Source organism: Molothrus ater, chromosome 14 (assembly GCF_012460135.2).
Source record: "Molothrus ater isolate BHLD 08-10-18 breed brown headed cowbird chromosome 14, BPBGC_Mater_1.1, whole genome shotgun sequence".
NCBI classification, from domain to species: Eukaryota; Metazoa; Chordata; class Aves; order Passeriformes; family Icteridae; genus Molothrus; species Molothrus ater.
Window position 1 is genome coordinate 13752727 of NC_050491.2, and position 19595 is coordinate 13772321.

Sequence of the window (19595 nt, forward strand, 5' to 3'; positions counted from 1 at the left end):
TAGGATGGGGGAAGCTGGACTACAGAAATAAACAGCACGCTTGTTTTTGAAAATAAATAGGACTAGAGACTAAAAAAAAAAAAAAAATCTCCTTTGAGTGGTTAAAGATGAAATCCTGCTGCAGCAGTTATTTCTGTAGTGTTGGACTTTCCAGTATGCTTTCATATGCAGTGGGGTGGCAAGTGGTTACCCAGACCCATGCAGATAAACAAAACAAAAAGGCACTCACTGGTGGGAGTCAGAGGAGAAAACCACAGAGCTGCTCACAGGGGGGGTGAGAATGAAGCAGCAATAGAACCTGAGGTTTAGCAATGAATCATGGGCCAGCAGAGCTGGGCAGATGCCCGAAGTCATGGCTCTGTGAGAACTGGGCATAGCCAGACACCACTATGAACCAAGGTTTTAGTAAACAACATCCAGAGTAGAAGCAATAGGAAACAGCCAAAGCCCTTGAATGCTGCATTAGTATCAGATGTCTGAGCTGGCTTGAGCCCGAGGCACGCCTGAGGGAGGTGAATGCAATCCCTGCCCTGTGCTCCAGCTCCAGGCAGGGCTGGGGAGAAAGGTTTGGCCTTGGTAGGTGGGGATCAACCCCAGAGGGTCCCTAAGAGGCTCACAGGTGACCATGAGGTGAGGGTACAATGGCCTCAGCCAGGGCCCAGCCCAGGGCTGTCCTTGCACAAAGCAGTGCTGCTGAGCCCCTAAACCTGCTCAGATTGTAAACACTTCCCCAGTTGCCAAGCTTGTATGACAGATAGATCCAGCCACAGGAAGGCTCACAGCAGGAATGGATCCATTGACTCTTAACATACATTGGCTCCTTATGGTACACACTGCACACAGTGAGGTGTCCCCACACTTCCAGAGAAAAACCTTACACCAGGCTGGAGGGCTCCCTGCAAAGGCCATCCTCCCAGTCCAGCTCATTGTGTTATCCCAGGAGAGAAGGGGAAGATGAGCCTCAGAGAGGTCACAGGGACCAAAACCCATGCTGGACATTTCTCACTGTGGAACCCGATCCTCTCTGTCCATCACAAACAATTCAAGAACAGGATAGTGTCATTGCACAGAATAATCAATTCTTACCAAAAAAGGCATTCAGTAACTTCTGCACCTGGATATTGCTGCCAACAGTCCGGTACACGCCCTCCGTAGTGATTCCTGAGAGGACAAAGCCAAGAGCGTTAGCCGAGGTTTCCTGCTGGTGATCCACAAGCCCCATCTAGTGGAAATGTTCTCCTGCTGCTGGGCTCTGTCCCACACCCCGGGTTCTGTCCTGTATCCCGGCTTCTGTCCCATATCCTGGGTCTTGTCCCACTATCTGGGTTCTGTCCCATATCCTGGGTCTTGTCCCACATCCCGGGCTCTGTCCCATATCCCAGGTTCTGTCCCACACACTGGGTTCTGTCCCATATCCCAAACCTTGTCCCATTCCCCAGGCTCTGCAGGCAGGGTCTCTGCTCACCCCAGCAGCCAAGGCCACCAGCACCACCGTGGTCACCATGTCACAGCCAGGTGAGCACAGCCAGGGTGTGGAACACACCAGCCCACACACCCCATTTCCGTGGGTGCTGCTTTATCATGGATTTGCTCAAACCCCCACGAAGACAAAGGTATTGAAGTAGAATCTGAAAACACTGGCCAGTGCAGGGAATCACTCTCTTTCCTAGCTCTGCCAGCAGGGTCTTTGTGTCCCTGCTGTTCCCCACTCCAGTGGGCCTTGGCTGCCACAGCCCCAGCAGCCCCAACCCCACACCTGGAGATGAATCCACAGCCCCATCCTACACTGGTAATGTTCACTGGTGCAGGCTGGATATGTGACAGCCCAGAGGATGAGCTGCCACCCTTTCACCTGCTTCTGCTGCTTCACAGACTGGGGCTGAAGCAGCCTGTAGCCACCCCTGCTGCCAGAGCTGTTCTCCTGCCCAACACTGGGTGTGCTCAGGGCCAAAACTGAGAAAACCACAAGTGAAAACAGCATAAAGGTGGAAGTTCAACCCAAACAGCCTTGGTACAACATTCTGAAGCAGGTGGGATTTCTGCTCCCAAAGAACATGCATTTAACTGAAGAGCACCCATTCCTCAGCTGAAAGCTGCAGTCCTGTGCCAGGGGCAAACCCTGTGCTGCAAGAACCATGGTGTGACTCGAGGCCATGGGAGGCACAGCCAGGCTGGGCGAGCTCCTCACCTTTGGTCTCCACTGCATTGATGCACTTCCGGACAAACTTGAAGCCCACCTCGTTCAGCTCCACTGTTTTGGACAAGGAAGCTGTGTTAGCTGCCTGAGCCCTCCTGGAGACCCCTGGGACCCCCCAGCCCCAGCCCCAGCTTTTCTTGGCACCCAGAGCCTCAGTGCCCCAGCACAGAGTGCTCACACCTGCACCCACACCCCCTCAGGAAACACTGGTGTTTTGGACACCTTGACAAGGAGTTTTTAGTTCCACATGTTCTCCCATTTTTCCTCAAATTTATTTTGAGTTGCAGCACTGCTCCCTACCCCTTCTCTGTCTTTAATAATAAGGTATTTAATAATAATAATAGTGTAAATTATTCGGATTGTGTCTGATAAAGACTTAAATAATACTCTCCAGAGCAAAATCTGTAGTTAAAGTTATTCCTCATCATGGGACTGTGTAATTTCTGCTTATCTACATCAGTAGGATTAAAAAGCAAAACCAATCCAGCTTGATGCGCTGAGGAAAATGAGCACAGGGCTTCCTCCACTGAGCTGGGTAATCCTATAGGATCCCTGCATTTTCAGCAGGTTGTTTATACTGATTCTGTCTGCTCTGAGCAACAGCAACATCAAACTCAGACATCTCTTAGCCCTGCTCCATGAATAAGCACAGAACCACCTGGTGCTTGATACTGAGGGCTATGATACCACTGGAATTTTTCTTACCAGCTTTAATCTATGACAAATAGAGAATGTTTATTCAGTGGAACCCTAATTCACATTCCTCCCAGCGTGTGATGTGAACATGGCCACAGAGCAGGTTTGTGCTCATGCTTCTGGGAGTGCTCCCCCCGTGCTCATTAGAGCCAGCTAGTTACAGTGCTGATGAAGTGAGCTCTGTGACAGAATGCAGTTTTCACCCAGCTGACAGAGCCCCAGAGGGGTTCCAGGGCTCTGCAGGGTATCTCAGTGCTCCAGGGCTCTGCAGGGTACACCCCACTGCTGACAGGGGGGACACAGCACATGGTGGTGGGTGGGAGATCCAGGGAACTCAATGCCACCTCTATTGCCCCATTACAACCTTTGTTACATCCTCAGAATCTCTCACTGAGGTTTGGAGGTGCAAACTGAACCTCACATCCCACTACTCCTGGCTAAATAAAAACTGCTCACTGCAGTTCTGTGCAACTCGTTCTCATCTGGGCTCGGTGCCAGGCACTGTGGTGTGAGAACAGCAGTGACACTGCTGTCACGGAGCAGGGACAGTGCTACTCAGCAGGATTTGAGGATGAGTGTATCTGCAAGGAAAATTCTGCCTGGCCTCGAGGCTGTGAGAGCCCAAAGAACAGCAACAGAAGTGACTCACTTTCTTCCTGCTTCGTGATGGGACTGTGATAAATCTGAAAAAAGGGCGGGAATGGGGGAGGGAGAAGCAAAAACATCATCAGCATGATTTGGTATTTATTTCTAAAAGAAAATGCAGCATCCCATAAATCACCCCCAAATTACCCAGAGGCAATCACAGCCAAAAAAACAACGTCCCATAGAAATCTCATTTTATAATTAGGCAAGAACCCATTATCTGCACAATCAAGGGTTTCTGCTGCCCCCCTGTGTTTCAGTGGGGCACCTATTGCTGGGGAAATTCTCTGTTCTGTAGGCAAACCACAGGGCTCTGAGCTCTGCTCAGACTGAAGGAAGGGGACACCAGAAGGCACAGAAAGGTGGGAGAACGTGGGTGCAGGGTGGGCAGTGACACCTCTGAAAAGAGCTAAGAGCTGCTAAGAGCAGGGGCAGACCAATCATCTCCAGCAGGCAGTGAGGAGCAGGAGTGAACCAGCCGCGGAAAGGCTGGGGTCTGGCACAGCAGGGAACACCCCGAGATTCCGGGGGGAAGCCCAAAATCCCCAGCGGAGCTGAGGGAAGGGCAGGGAGCCCGTGGTGAGGGTGCAGCAGTGATCCCGAGCAGCAGCCGCCGGCAGAGGACACTGCTGGGCAGCGCATTCCAGCTGGGAACGGCTCCAGGGACACTCACCGGCTCCTTCCCGTCCATGGCCTCCATCCACAGCCTTCGGTTGGCTTCTGACAGCGCCTGCAGCGTGATGGTCCCGGATCTGCGCCGAATTCCCCCAGGGACAGGCAGGGAAAGGAAAAAAAGTTGGTTTTAATAGACAGCAAAGAGGGATTTGCTGCAGGCCTAGGGTTTGGGGCCACCAGACACAAAGCCTCTCACCTTTCATTAGTTTCAATGTCAAAACAAAACCTTTTGTCTATGGAGTCAGTCTTTCTCCGTACACAGGATTTCAGGGTCAAGTCCAAGGTACCCTAGGACAGAACATGAAAGGCAAGGTGAGAGGACAGAAACATGGGAGATTTTGGGCTCCCCAGGCCCAGCACAGCACTGCCCATGGCTCCTGTGCTGACATTCCAATGGCACTGGTACCAGGGCACAGGTGTTCCTCCCACCATCATCACAGGCAGATGAGGCTCTGAGTTCCAGGCTTGCTCTCAGCCAGAGAATGTTCTGGACTCAACAGCACTACCCCACACAGCAGCACTCTGCCCCTGCAGGGCTGGAACACCTCTCCAACCAACCCAGAGAGGCACTCCCCGTCTCTGAGGCCAGGACCACGCTCACCCATGCTCTGACACAGCTGGGGTCTAATTTTTACCAGGGCTGGTCATCAGTACCAGTTACCCACACCACCAATAAACCAAATGGCTTTACACAAACACTGTGGGGCCAAGGGAGGTACATTTCCCCACCCCAGAGAGAGCAGACATGCTCTGGAGAGGCTCAGCTCTGGCCCTGGGTGTTTGTGTCCCTGCACTCCACAGCAGAGTTAATTCATAATTCAGTTGTGGGTTTGTGGCCAGCTGTGACCTGATGGTGCAGGCTGCCAGTGTTTGGGAAAGACACTAAGTTTTCCCAGCTCCTTCCTGCAGTAATGGGCCTTACTAGACATGCTTATAGCATAAATGACAACAAATCTCTCCATACAATAGTTTGGCTATTTCTTTGCCCAGCTCTCTGCCAAGGGGTTGCAAAACATCTATTTTATTTTCCTGCTGCAGTGTGCAGAGCCCTGCCAAAAGCAGAGCATGAGCTCACACACTGGAGCACACACGCCTGGCTGGGAAGGCCCCGGGGACCACTCCATGGCAGAGGAGGGCGGGGGATTCAGCTGGAGGCACTGGCTGAGCTCCATCCTCCCACCCCTCCCCTGTCACGAGGAGGGACTGAGGGAACTCCCAGCCTTTGGTAAGCCAAAGCACTTTCTGAAAGAAGCAGTTACTCAAATTGCTGCCTTAGTGCAGTTTGGAGCTGCACTGTTACCCCTCTTCTCTTCCCACACTGTCCCAGTCCCGAAGAACCAGTGCTGAGAGCAGAAATCAAACCACAAACCACTGTGAGCACGCAGTGCTGTGAGGAAATGCTGCATTTGGAAGCAGGAACTCCTGTAGTAACTTGAGTCATTCAGGCCCTTCAGTGGCTGCCACAGTTCTTGTGGCTTCCAGCCCCTGTGCACAGGGAAGGATCAACATCAGCTGGCCCAGAGAAGCACAAGTTTCACCCCAGACTGAACTCATGGGCCAGCACTCTCTGGTATCTCTCATGTCACACGACCCACGTCTGCTGCCAAACCCTGCAGGGCCTGGGCTCCCAGGGACACAGTGGAGTGAGACCTCTCCTCATGGGGGTGCCTCTTCCAGGTGACACCAAACTGCCCTGTGTGGGCAGGGAGGGGACAGAGCCCACTCCTCTGCTCTGTGGCACCTGCAGGGTCAGCTGTCACAGGAAGGGAGGCCACACATGGGTGGAAGGTGGGCCAGTGGTTGGGCCAATGTTTGCAGACATCCAAAACTCACCTGCTTAGCTCCAGGCTTCTGGTCTATGGGTGTCATCCGTAAGGTTTTGGCCTCTTTTTCATACTGGCAGTAATACTTCACCCAGGAGATGCCCAGGGCCCCTGCAGAACACAGGAGAGGCTGGAATCAGGGACAGGGCTGTAGCTGGGTGCAGCCAGCAAGGCATGGTCAGTGCTGCCCACGTGTCCTCCCTTCTCTGGGGATGGACACTGACAGCCCTGGGGACATCAACCTTGCAGGTGTCTCCATGGGCAAGAGTCAGGAGGAGAGGAGGAGGAAGAGAGAAAGGGGAGGAGATGAAGAGAGAAGCAGGAGGAGAGGAGAAACAGGAGGAGGGGAGGAGGAGAGGAGCACAGGGCAGCAGCTGCCTCCAGCACTCTCCCAACTCACAGCTGGTGAAAGGGCATTTGTGGGACTCTGACCACAAGTCAGGCTGGTTTGGCCCAGCCCAGCCAAGACCTACACTGGCAGGATCCTACATGTCCTGAATGTCTGTTTCACAAGCCCCACTACTTTTTCCTGTGGGTGAAAACTCAATAATGAAGACAACAGCAGCTTTGAAATACTCTGAAGTTCCTATTTCCAGATTCATAGTCACTTTCCTCTGTTTTCTTACCTCAACCCCTTTATAGGAAATAATTCAACTGGTGTTTTTTCTATAATTTGTTAAGTTGCAGTTGTCAGGAAGAACAACTTTTCATACTTGATTCATAGGGAAGCATAAACAGAGGCAGAAAATAGCCACTGGCCTGCAGGAACATGCCACATTTAGGATCTAAAATTACTGAGTGTGCTTTCTTTTAAAAGCAAGATAAACAGACATAAAAATCTATGTATAAATAGATTTCTACGTAGGATTAAGAATGAATGCTTACAAAGTTGTCTGTAGCCCCAGAGGTCACAGTTTTGCACAGACTTATGTCCTCTGAGCATTCCTGCTGCATGGCCATGGAGAGCTGCAGCCAGGTTTTGGAAAAAGCTGTATTTGGTCTGATTTTATTCTGCTCAGAGTTACAAGTTTTGCTCTCAGCAGCTTAACTCAGCACTGGTTCCACCTTGGCTGCGCTCAGCTGCTCACAGAGGCTGCCAGAGGGAGGCTGGGCAGGACACCAGATTCATCCTGGTAAAACACAGCCAAGACAGAGCCTGCCAGAGCTCCAGGCTCTGGAGTCATAAATCCCATCTCATCAGAGTGCAGGGCAACTATCCCTGTGCTGTCACAGATATGTCACTTGGACAGAGCTCTGTGCCACTGCTGCCAGTGCTGCCAGCTGAGGCTGCCAGTGCTTCCCCGGGCATTGCAGGCAGTGACAGCTCAGGCAGTGGCAGAAGGTGACACCCTGGGCTTGCTGTGCCTGGCTGGGGTGACACCCAGTGCAGCCCCATTCCCTATTACATCCAGCTGCATCCCAGAGCCATTAATTACATTTCTCCTGGGTGTACAGGTAGCCCTCAATGGTGGGCTGCCCAGGCAGCTTGCAGGTCAGGGGTGCTTCCTTCATCCTCTTCTTCAGATCTTCCAGCTCCTCCCGTGTGCTGGAAAAGTGATTCCTTGTCTGGGAACAGAAAACAAACAGAAGCATATTTGAATATGAGCAAAAAGTGAGCTGCAGGTTATTTATTCCTGGATAAATCTGAGGTGCTGTAGCAGAAATGAATCCATTCCCAAGGTACAAAACATGGAAACCACTCCACAAATCCACTGGAAACTGGCTATAAGAACCACTGAGCTCTAAGGGATGACTGAAGAGACACATCATGTGCAGAGATGGTGCTGAGTGACACAGCTGGGAGGCCACTTGTTCCCTTAATTAAGGAACGTGAGCACATTTCAAGGCTGGCTGGAGCAGAGGAGCTCCCATTGCTCAGGTGTATTCCCCTCCCAAAGGTGTTGATCATGCTACAGTGCTTAGCATGAAAGAGTCACATCAACAGGGGGTACAAAATCCAGGCATTTTGATGGAATACTACTTGGACCAATTAATGAGCCAGCAGCAAAACCATCCTGGCTCAGATTTATGGCTGCTGTTCCACAGAAATGAAGGTCAGTCAGGAAAGACTGAAGATAAAGGAAACAGGACTCAGATATTCTACCCCATGAGCACACTTGGCCAGCAGAGGAGCTTACCAAAGCATGCAGCAAGCCTGCAGGAAGCCAGTACCATTAAGATCAAGGTTAGAGGCCTTCTTAGAGTACAATTTCAATCTCCTGATTGAAAGAAAATCTCAGGCTTGTTTATGCACCAGGTTAAATGATGCAACTGCAGTAGCCCTTTCCAGAGAAAACAATTTCATAGACCTCTGAACTGTCCCATGAAGAGAGGGGAAAACCCATGTGAACTGAGAAGGAAACAACTGTATCTGCAACAATGCAAACATGGCCAGACTGCTTGGGTGGAAAGACCTTGCCATCAGAGGTGTGTAAATACAAATGAGAACAGAAGTCACACAGAAAAGTCCTTCAGCTGGGCAGGGACTCACATTCTGCAGGCTGAGCTGGAGCTGCTGCTTGTATGGGAGGAAATCCTGTGTCAGCTCCACTGTCAGGTTGTTGTAAGTGAAGAGGCTGTGGAGAAATGCCAGCACCTGCAATGGAGGGAAGGGACACGCTGAACTTCTGTGTTTGTAATGGAAGGAAAGATGGACAGAGTGTGGGGTTTCAGAAATTACATATGCAATTATTTTTTCCTCACAACTTTGGAATGCCAGCCTTGGCATGGCTTATCCACCAGAGTGTCCCTAAAGCCCAAGCTACCACCCATATCTGTCTGAATAAAACACCCAGAATGAAAGACCCTGCAGGGAGACCCAGAGCAGATCTGCAGAGATATCCACAGGATCCCACACCCCACTGCAGCTGGCACTGGGGCAGAGCCACCACCCAGGGCAGGGTCCCTGCACTCAGCCACAGTCTGGGACTCTGCAGGCCAGGCTGGGACAGGTGAGCAGGGCAGGTAACACCTCTGTCACTCTGCAGACGGACAGCTCTTACCAAACCCAGGGGGGCCAAGTCATAACAAGACCTGTAGCTCTGTACAGTGTCCAGCCTGTCCCTCAGGATCCACAGATAGCCAGAAGAAACAGGACTGGGGTTTCACAGCGCTCCTGCCCCACAGGACCTAATCCAACCTGGCAGCTCATCCCTTGCCAGCACATCTGAGCATCAACCAATGAGACTGAGAGCACAGGAAGCTCCTACCGGCTCCACAATACTGAATTTCTTGCTTTCTTGTACTTCCTGGATCTGGTACACATACTCAAGGGAGGACTCAAAGAAATTGTGTCTTTCTTTGTCCACCTGAAGGTCAGCCTAGAAGAAAGAGGGAAAGGTGGAAAAAGAAAATACATCATCTGTAGTTTGAAAATATTGGACTCACTTTTGTCTGTCAGCCCACACATAGTTCTGTCCTCACTGAAATCCTGCCTGGTGTCCAGCCCAGTTGTGAGCTCTAACATTGGATATTCTTTTAAGTCTGCCCATTTCTGGCTCCCTTTCATTCAAGGATCCAAAACCTCTTCTCACTCTGCAAGGAAAAGGCTTTCCCAAAGCTCGTTTATTACTTTAGCACAAACCTCTTCTCCTGACAAGGCCACCATCTCCACCCTCTTGCCTGACTCCATCTGTGTCCCAGAACCAGCAGTTCTGGAGCTGCAGCAGTGGCAGGAGCACACAATGAGCTCACACACAGTCTGCCTTGCAGAGAAGCTCGTAGGTTGATGTGACAACTGGTCTGACAGATCTGACCAGATCCAGCTGCCTTTCCTTCCTTGCTGCAACATGCCTGCAGCAGCACCAGCTGGAAGGAACCCCCTTCCTCTGCCCGCCCCCACAGCCACCCAGAAGCACCAGCAGCAAGGCAGGACACCAGGCCAGCAAAAGGAATAATAACTGGTTACTTTTCAGCCAGAGCACTTCCCCAGGTGAAAGGGTGGCCAGCCCCCAGCTGTGCCAGTGCCACTGGTCACTGCCCTTCACCATCAAAGTGACAACAAGCAATGACAATGTCTGAAGCCACTACCAGCATCCAGCAGACACAGGAGAACTGAGCTTGATTTCCCTGGTCTCACAGAGAAGTCAGGCCTTGGGTAGATTTCATTGATTATCAGTTTCAATTAGTTACTTGAAGGGATGATTCCTCTCCCTTTTTTTAAGAACTAGAGCAGTTGGTGCTGTTGCTTCTGGACCTAATTCTGAGAAAAATTCCATACACACCTCCTGTAACTGAGATTCCTTCTTTTTGGAAGACAAATGCAAGTGGCGATCCAGCATAGAGTAAAACTTCTCACCATCCTTCTCAAACTTTTTCTTTCTTTCCTGTAGATGAAAAGAGGTTGAAGCAGAACCAGTTACTGGCATTTTCCAGATAAGAACATGCATCAACACCAAGATTGTTTGTGCAATTTTGTATTCCCATGGACAAATTTTGGTCAACCCAGCCAGAGAACAGAAGGCCACTTCTCATTTGCTCTGATTTCACAGCCCCTTGCCTACCTTGGATGCAATTACACCTCAAGACCCACTCTAGCAATACAAGAAGTATTTTTTCATGCCAACATCATGGCAAAAGCCTCACTCTCAATCTCTTCAATATCCAGTAAACTGAAGATGTGCTCATACATCAAAAACCTGTTCACTACTTCCTGACATGCTGTTCACACAGCCCAGAAACAACTGGGCAAACACTGCAATGTCAGAGGCACAGCAAGGTCGAGAAAAGGTTCATTAGATTTTGGCAACTTTCTGCTCTAAAGAGTTTATCGTTTGTTTCTGAGAGTACCAGAAGGAAAGCAGAAGCCTGGCAGGTCATCAGGCAGGCAGGAAATCCTCATCTGCCCTCAGCAGTGCTGCAAAGAGAGCACAAATGAACAAGAGCAGCAAACAGAGAAGGAACTCAAGAAGGAGCCCCTGAGAGCAGGCAGGGAGCAGCAGGACTGAGCACCAGGCTCTTGGCTCCTGCCTGCACTGACTCTGACATTGGAAATCACAAAACAACCAGAGTAGGGGCCAGGTTGACAAAGATCCACTTTAGATGGTATCTGACATATCAGGGATTCCTGGGAGGCAACTAAATTACTGAAATCAGGAAATTCCAGCCTGGCAGCAGCCTCAGTGCCAGGTCCAAGCAGTTGAGAGCTGGTGTACACACAGTGCAGGTGCGTATGGGATGCCCAGATCTTCTGTCTGGCTTTTGAAAGCTCAAGAAAGTGGAAGGCAGTTCCAGCTTCCTGGGGAATTACTGGTATCTTTCAACATCTATCCCCTGCAAGCCCTGAAATCCTGTTCTCTTGCCCCCACTCACAAATGCATGGCATGGATAAGCAAGCATACACCAGTGCCACAGCAGAGCAGATGGGCTCTGCCAGACTGCTGGGTATTAGGAACTTTCCTCATGAATTCAGTAGTGACCACAGCTTCCCCTGCCTGAGGTTTTGCTTCCCTGTTCCAGTTGCACAGCCTATTCCATCTGTCTGTCAGGATGCCCTGCAGCAGGATGCCTGGGGGCTCCCAAAACCCCTGGGCTCAGCACAGGTGGCTCCCAACAATAGTACCAAGCCTTCCTAGCAGCTGCCTTCCAGGGAAGAGGATTCTCTCCCCATGAGTCCTGCCATGGCTGTAGTGAAAGCACAATTACCATGAGGAAGTGGCACCAATCCCTGCTTCTGTGTGTCTGGAGCAGGGCAGGCTTAGCCCAGCAAACCTTTTCACCTCAGCAATTGCATATCCTGCTGTGCAGAGCCTGGGATTACAGGACACCTGAAGGGAAGTGCATCCTCTGCAATCACCGCCTGCAGTATCAGGTACTGTGACTCTGTGTTAGCAGCCTCACACACCAGAACAGAGAGATCTACATCAAATCCAGAGGAAGAGAGAGCCCTCCAAGGGTGAATCCTAATTTAAGCAGTGCAGCAACTGTGGGGCTGAGGCCAGGAAGGATGATGAAAACAAACCAGCACCCTCGTGACTAAGGCCCTGATCAGCAACTCCAAACCCAGAGCAGCAAAAGCGTTTGTGGAGCAGCAGTTCCTGTGTCTGTAAGGTCAAACTCCTGGGCTGTCTATGCCATTAAGGCCCTGTCTAATGCAGCCAGGAACTTTTCTTGCTTCCATTTCCTCCGTGAGAGCCTCCAAGCCCCAAGGCCACAGAAGTGCAGGGAAGCAGAGCTGTGGGGCTGCAGGCTCCTGATGCCACCTCCTCACATCCCAGAGGAGATGGCTGTGCCAGCAGCAGGTCCTGAGATAGAAAAGCAGGTGCTGCCATGGAAAGCTAGCTCCAAACCCAACCAAGGGCTCCACTGTCTCCAGCAAGGTGGTGTGCAGAGGTGGTGGTGGTGGCAGCACTGGGATGGTGCCATCCCTGTTCCTCAGCAGCAGCAATGGGGCTGGAGCCCACTCCAGGAGTTCTCTCCCACCTCTCACCACCAGCAAGCAGCACACATAGGGTGACTCAGCTGTCCCCACCCTGTGGAGAGGCCACCAGGGAAGACAGCCACACTGCAGGCCAGAGCTGGGACCAACCTCTCCTGCTCTCCATCAGGGAGGCTGCTCACCTGTACCAGGCGTAGCCATGATATTTTCTGAAAAATCCTTTCCTTAAGATTTTTCCTCCTGAGAAGCCGAGAGGCCTCAGGAACAAAATGTAAGCAATGGTTATCTGCTGCTGTGGAATGCAACAGGTGCATCTGTGATCGGTCTCATGTGGTTGTTTCTAATTAATGGCCAATCACAGTCCAGCTGGCTCAGACTCTCTGTCCCAGACACAAGCCTTTGTTATGATTCCTTCTTTCTCTATTCTTAGCCAGCCTTCTGATGAAATCCTTTATTCTATTCTTTTAGTATAGTTTTACTATAATATATATAATAAAATAATAAATCACCCTTCTGAAACATGGAGTCAGATCCTCATCTCTTCCCTCATCCTCGGACCCCTGTGAACACGGTCACAGCCAGGAGCTGTGAGAAGCACAGGGCAAGGGAACCACCAGAGCCTGGTGCTACCATAGCAGGGCATGGCAGAGCCCGTGGGCAGGGGGATGTGCCTGTGGATGCAGCAGCCTGGGAGCACGTGGCCCCTGGCTTGTCCCCAAGGGGAGGTGACATTGCTGTGGGAGGCTGTGGGGACCGTGCACGTGGCCAGGAGGCCATGGAGGAGGCCATGAGCTGTGTGTGGCTGTGGTGCCCACACAGATGGCCACAGGAGGCCACAGCCTGCAGCCACAGGGAGACCACAAACCACCAGGCAGCAGCTTGGTCACCAGCTTGTGGGCAGCTCCCTGGTGGGTTCTGAGGAAGAGGGGGCACCTCTGCTCAAGGAAAGACTGGTGAAGAGAAAGGAAGAGCCTGGGAGAGCAGTGGAGCTCCTTCTGCAGCAGGAGCTGGGAAGCCAGACAGGAACTGCTCTGGGGAGTGCCTCCTCCTCTGGCAGCACCCAAGGCAGGCAGGGGCACACTGGGGACATGGAGCACTGAGCTCTTTCTGGGGATTGAAGGGACTGGGAATGATGTCCAGGATGGACCCACGTGTGACAGGACCACAGTGCAGCGTGGCATTTTGGGCCACTAAGAGGGAGCTGGCCAATCATTCCCACCCTGGTAATTAGCATATAACTGAACAGCAGAAGGATGACCTACAAATCCTTCTGAGTTGGCTGCTGACCAGAGGAAGCCAAGACAGAAAAAAAAAACAACACAAAAAAATCACCCAGACTGAAGCACAACCTGGAAACATGAGCACAAATTAGTTCCTCATGAATATTCATCAAAGGGCAGCACCACGTTTGCATTAAGGTTTGCCAAGAGGCACCACCCACCTTCTGTTTATCGCTCACTGGGAGACACCGAGCAGATCCTACCGAGGGCAGGCAGGAGGGGGCTCTGAAACACCCTGGCAGCTCTGGCAGGCACTGCTGTGCCCAGGAATGGCACAGCCCTATGCTGGGAGCTCTGGCAGGCACTGCTGTGCCCAGGAATGGCACAGCCTGTGCTGGGAGCTCTGGCAGGCACTGCTGTGCCCAGGAATGGCACAGCCCAGCCTGTGCTGGGAGCTCTGGCAGGCACTGCTGTGCCCAGGAATGGCACAGCCCTATGCTGGGAGCTCTGGCAGGCACTGCTGTGCCCAGGAATGGCACAGCCCCTGGGACAGCACTGCCTGCCTGCTGAGGCAGGTGATGCAGCAGCAGCTCTGGCTGCTCTGTGTGTGCCAGGTCCTGCCCACACCCCAACTGCCACCAGCACTGGGGTGACATTGGAGCCCCTTGGCAGCTTCAGGTCCAGCTCATCAGGGGGAAAAGGGCAAACAGACTTGCCAAAACTCCCCCTTAATCATTAGTTGCTAATTAGGATCCTCTGAAATTCCCATTTTCAGGGAGGTGGGGTGAGTGGCAGGTGAGAAGCCCAGCTCACGGGCCACTTTTCCTCTCCCTAAGGAATTAAACACACTTTTCCTGCTGGGAGCCCCCACCTCCATGCACACCTGAGGGGTCTGGGTGCAAGAACAGTGGATGCAGGATCATCACAGCTCAGTTTTATAAGGCATCTGCAGTTAATTCAAAAAGAGATTTCTAAAAAGTTGAGGGGTGTAGAAAGAGCAGTTCTGTCAAAGCACACTCAGTTCATCCTGGTGTTTTCCCTCACCCACTGCTTTCTCTCAAATGCTCCTTAGGCCCCTGCTGCCCCAGAGATGAAAGCAAGTAGAAGTTATTAACCTCCCTTTCTTTTAAAATTATAATTAATGAAATTAATAACAGAATTTACTAAGACCTTTTAGGAATACATTATCTCCTATGGAAGAAATTTTGACAAACACTGCAGCTATTCAGCATTCCTCCTGCCCTTACAGTACATCCCAGCAAGCTTTTCTCTCTGATTTTTTTGGTTGGCTTTGTGTTTTTTTTAAAAAAAGCTGTCTCCTTCCAAGTGAAACTGGAATTAAACTTTCCTATTCAAATCCTCCTCAGCTCAGTAAGTGTGGCCAGCTTCTTCCCCAAGGGTCCCAGCCCCACAGCGTGGATCTGAGCCCCGGGGCTATGGAGAGGGAGGGATGGGACCTCCATGTGCACCAGCTCCTTCCCAAACTCACCCCCTGCCCTGAGTGCCAGAGCTGGGAAATGGGTCAGCTCAGGGGGTCCCAGAGCCTCCCTTTTATCTGTGCTGTGGCAGGTCACTCCCACTGACAGCAGGTCCCAGGGGAAGCAGCGACCCTGGGGCTGTGGCGGGAGGGAGCAGCTGGAGGGGTCCCGGCGCAGCCGGGGCTGTCCCGTGTGCGAGCACAGAGGAGACTCCCCTGCTCCCGGCTGAATGCAGACTCAGATGTGCTGCTCAGACTGGCTGTGCTCCAGCCAGAGGCATCACAAAGCCTCGATTCAAGGGCTCTTCCTATTTGGCTGCAGCAGCTCGCAAAGGGAACAGAAAACATCTCACAGAAGGCGACGCTGCCAAAATACGGAAACTGAGCAGAGGGCACAAATTCCCTGTGTCATGTCTCCAGGCTGGCCTGGGCCTCTGCCCCTGGTGCAGATCAGAAAGGGTCCATGGGGTGATGGCAGGCCCAGCAGTGGTGGGAGGAACCCACACTGACAGAGCGCAAATGAGGAGCCTCACTGGTGCTTCACCCCTCCTGCTGCTGGGTGGGGATGACCCAGAGATGCCGTGGGTCAGGCTGGCAGGTGAAGGAAGGCTCTGTGCCCAGGGTGACACCTGAGGGTGCAGTGTGGCATAGGCTGCTGTCAGGGAAGCGTCAGAGCTGAGGACATGAGGCTGGAGCGGCTGGGGCTCGCTCCCAAACTCACACCCTCTCAAGGCTTTGGGGTGGCACTGGGGACAGGGGTACCTCCCTGTGCATCCCTGTCACCATGGGCACAGCTGGACCCTGGCACGGGGCAAGGTGCTGTCCTGTGAGCCCCTGCATGGAGCCACAGCGCAGCCCTCTTCCCACCACAGTGCCCTGGCACCTCTGCAGCTCATGCTCCTCACAAGAAACAAAACCCCAAACCAAACTCCAATGGCTGAGCCACCTGCAACACCCCCCTGCCCTCTGCCACCTCTCCAGCTGCTCTGAGCAGTGTCCTGCCACTGTCACCACCCTGTGCTTCCACACAGAGTGCCCTGCTCATGCACAGGGGCTGAGGAGGGGCTGCAGGCTGCCAGGTGAGTCCGTGTCAGTGCTGGGGCTGTGGCACCAGCCCTGCTGAGACCTGTGCCTGCCATCAAGAAAGGGAGCAGGACATGGGCACAGGCCCGTGGGTGCAGCCAGCTCAGCTCTCGGGGCACAGCACGCTCTGGGCTGGGGGCAGAATGGCCCTTACACACCTTAAGGGCTCTCTGGGACAAAACCAGCCTGAAGGACACGAGAGCAGGGGCTGTGGGCAGCACCTGTGCCATGCTCATGGCTGCAGCTCTTCAGAGGGCTCCACACACCAGCCCTCAGGGCATGGCAGAGGGCAGGAGGGCCATCAAGTATCTCTTCTCAAACCCTGTATTTATTAAAAGTCAAAGCCTCCAGATGGGCTGGGCTGAATCCAAGCCTCAAGTGTTCTCCAAAACATCTCCATTTCAGAGCTGGGCCAGAGCCAGCCCCATTTTAAGCTGCCGCTGAGTAACATGGAACCTGGATTTCTTGATAGCAGACAAGGGAAAAATGATCTTTTGTGCTCCACATGTGCAGAATTTGCTTTTTATAGCTTGTTTCTTTAAAAGTTTGGTCCATCTGAAAGACTCATTAGATGCTTTATGTAAATATTTCATAACAAAAGCCCTATGACTATAATCAGGTTCTGCTTGCTGGCCTCTCCTGTTTTCCCTCCTTCCCTTCCTCCCTCCCACTCCACCACACACTTCTCTGCAGAAAGTATTTTCTTTTCAATAGCACTGACTGAACAAAGGAGAGAGGGGGTAAAGCAGCAAGGAGGATCTCCTGGCTGAAACAAGCACTCCTTGCCCAGGACAGAGGCAGTGCTGGAATCAGGCCAGGAGAGAACCCAGAGAATTCAGGAAAAGATTTTGTAGACTCTTAAGATTGAAAAATCAGACTAAAAGTCACAGCACGAACCCTCAGCCAGCAGCTGAAAGCCAGCATTGAACAGGGAGTTTCTGAGTGCCTGAAGTCAGAATGCAGTAGAGCAACTGCTTGTTAACAACAACAGGAGAAAAATTTGAATTCAAAGACAGTAACAGAAAACAAATCTGTTTACACTGAAAACAAACAAACAAACCTTACCTTGGTGAATCCTATCTGCTCCTTCCGGAAGTTTTCCAAAGGTTTGATCAGCAAATCACTTGCATTCTGCACCTACAGTGCAAAGAAAAAGCATTTTAATTGCAGGGTGCTGATCAATTTTCTCCTAAACAGAGGCTGAACAGGGCTAGAAGCCAAGAGCTCTGAGATTTTAATGTTTTTGACTGGAAACTTCTTCTCTTTCTGTACGTGAATTCACTTAAACCATCTGTACCTGCTCTTCCTCATGGGTGACACACTGCAAACCCCAGCCACATCCCAGGAGGCTTTGGGGACATCCTGTGGGTCACAGGGAGTGTCCCCCACCTCAAATAAAGGATGGGGTTCCCTTGTCTTGAGATTCAGCCAGCGGGTTATCTGTCACAGAGCAGCTGGGGAAAAGGGAAAGCCTGCCTGTGTCTCTTCCACTCCTGTCTCATGTCTCAGAGATCTTTCCTGGATGGTGCTCTGCCCACCTTTACCATGAATCCACATGAAAGTGAGCTCATCCCAGTTTGTATCACTGGCTCCAGCTCCAGCCTGGCACTGGGACCAGCCTGCTGTCTGCTCCCATCCCCACTTCCCTGACAGGCTCTGCCCCAAGCTCCAGAGAAGGGAGAGGGGGACAGAAGGGGACAGGACACCACACAGCACAGCCCCTCAGGGAAGTTAAATCTGATGAACACAGTGAGTGAGTGAGTGTGAAACCTCCTGAGGGAGCTGCTGTAAAACAGAATTGATCCTGCAAGTAGAGGGGAAAAAACCCCAACTTTGAAAATTGGACAGTGCCCATAACCCCTGAGACACCTTCCACTGCTCCCCCCACTGCCAAAGGAGCCACTGTACCTGGGATGTAATTCATAATAAAGAAGTATCTCAGTGCTTTCCTGGTTTCCTGCTGTTCCTTGCCTGCCCAGGGACCCTCTGGCCCAGCCTGGCAGGAGCTCCTGCTGCTGCACGAGGCAGGGGAAGGCAGAGCCAAGCAGCACATTCCTGGCATGCTGCACGCTCTCCACCGAGCCTAACCTTCATGTTTTTCCTGGAATTAGGAGTGAAATGGGAAGCCAGCACTGGCTCTGGAGGAGCCTGGAGAGCTGAGGACACACGGCAGCAGGAAGCTGATGGCAGTGCATTGTACTGCAGGAGCTGCACCAGCACTGATGGGCTCAGGGACACCTGCCTTCCTGCACCCAACAAAAACTGAGCAAAACCACTTCTGATTCTTTAACCCTTGGTTTCCCCACAGTGTGCAGCCCCTCCAGCTGCAGGGCCTGAGGCTCTGTGCCTGCCTGAGCTGCCTGGGAGAGCCACAGCCCCCCAGTCCTATTGCTGTGCCTGCCCATGCTCAGGGAGCATGGACAGATGAGTACAGAGCACGTTCCCAGTGCTCCCAGCTTCCCTCTGATGAGAAGGCTAACACAGAGGCACATGGTGCTGTGGCTGTGATTTGGCATTCAGGAATGACAGAGCCCAGCTCCCATCTCCTTACCATCATGGACCTCTCCAGCTCCACTTCTTGCAGCAGCTCTGCAAACTCCTTAAAGGACTCGGCTGTAAGAAAAGAAGAGGCTGGTCAGGGGAGCTGGGATGTGGCACTGGATGTGGCACTGTCACACCCTGTGTGACACATGTCAGGACACCCCAACTTGGCTGCACCCCCAGCATGGTCATCTAAAGGCTGACAAAAAACCAAGAAGAGGTGGCTCCTTTTGACAGAAACTGAGTGAGGCAATGGCAGGTGCATGCTGGCTTGAGGGGTATTTATGTATGCAAGGGACAGGAGGGTCTCCTGCCCAGGCAATGAAGGAGTGAAGTCCCTGGGAAGATAAGAGGATGTTAATTAGCTTTTATTAGGAACTGTGTCTGGGCAGGACAGGGGTGCCTGGCCTGCCCAGACAGCTGCCATCAGCACCAGGATGAGCTGTAGGTGCCACCTCTGTCCCAGGAAGAGCTGCAGGGGCTTGCCAGGACCAGGACAAGTGTGTCAAATAAAAATGGCCTGGAATGACAAAGATCACATACTGCACCAGGAGGCACAAAGTCCATGTACAGGAGGAAAGGCAGCAGGTGTAGACGTGGTCACAGACACTGACACCACTCCCCAAAATGCCAGCAGTGAAACAAAAAGATCTCATTGATAAACAGTTGGAGTCCAACTACAATAAAACTGGCATTAAACCTTTCCTTTAACAAACTGAAATAAGAATAATTCAACCTGGGGAGATAAAAGACTAGGTGGGAGCAGCTGACCCCACACCAAGGGGAACATGCAGCCCCTCTCCCTGCCCATCAAAGGAGAACTTGGGAAGGGGCTGAATTTGTTCCAGGGGAGGAAAACCCC

The 19595-nt window shown here is 52.1% G+C and overlaps 1 protein-coding gene across 2 annotated transcripts in view; it reads right to left on the minus strand.

The window, feature by feature from the left end:
- The window catches only part of OPHN1 (oligophrenin 1), a 52085-nt gene that overhangs the window by 13421 nt on the left and 19069 nt on the right, over positions 1 to 19595 (minus strand). For both annotated transcript variants that reach the window (XM_036402028.2, XM_036402027.2), the window contains exons 3-14: positions 18744 to 18805; positions 17258 to 17329; positions 10260 to 10361; positions 9246 to 9356; positions 8528 to 8632; positions 7473 to 7602; positions 6047 to 6147; positions 4410 to 4501; positions 4212 to 4290; positions 3543 to 3576; positions 2189 to 2251; positions 1087 to 1161 (exon numbers count right to left, since the gene is read on the minus strand). In XM_036402028.2, the coding sequence (XP_036257921.1) occupies positions 1087 to 1161; positions 2189 to 2251; positions 3543 to 3576; positions 4212 to 4290; positions 4410 to 4501; positions 6047 to 6147; positions 7473 to 7602; positions 8528 to 8632; positions 9246 to 9356; positions 10260 to 10361; positions 17258 to 17329; positions 18744 to 18805 (1026 nt within the window). The remainder of the gene's footprint in view (positions 1 to 1086; positions 1162 to 2188; positions 2252 to 3542; positions 3577 to 4211; positions 4291 to 4409; positions 4502 to 6046; positions 6148 to 7472; positions 7603 to 8527; positions 8633 to 9245; positions 9357 to 10259; positions 10362 to 17257; positions 17330 to 18743; positions 18806 to 19595) is intronic.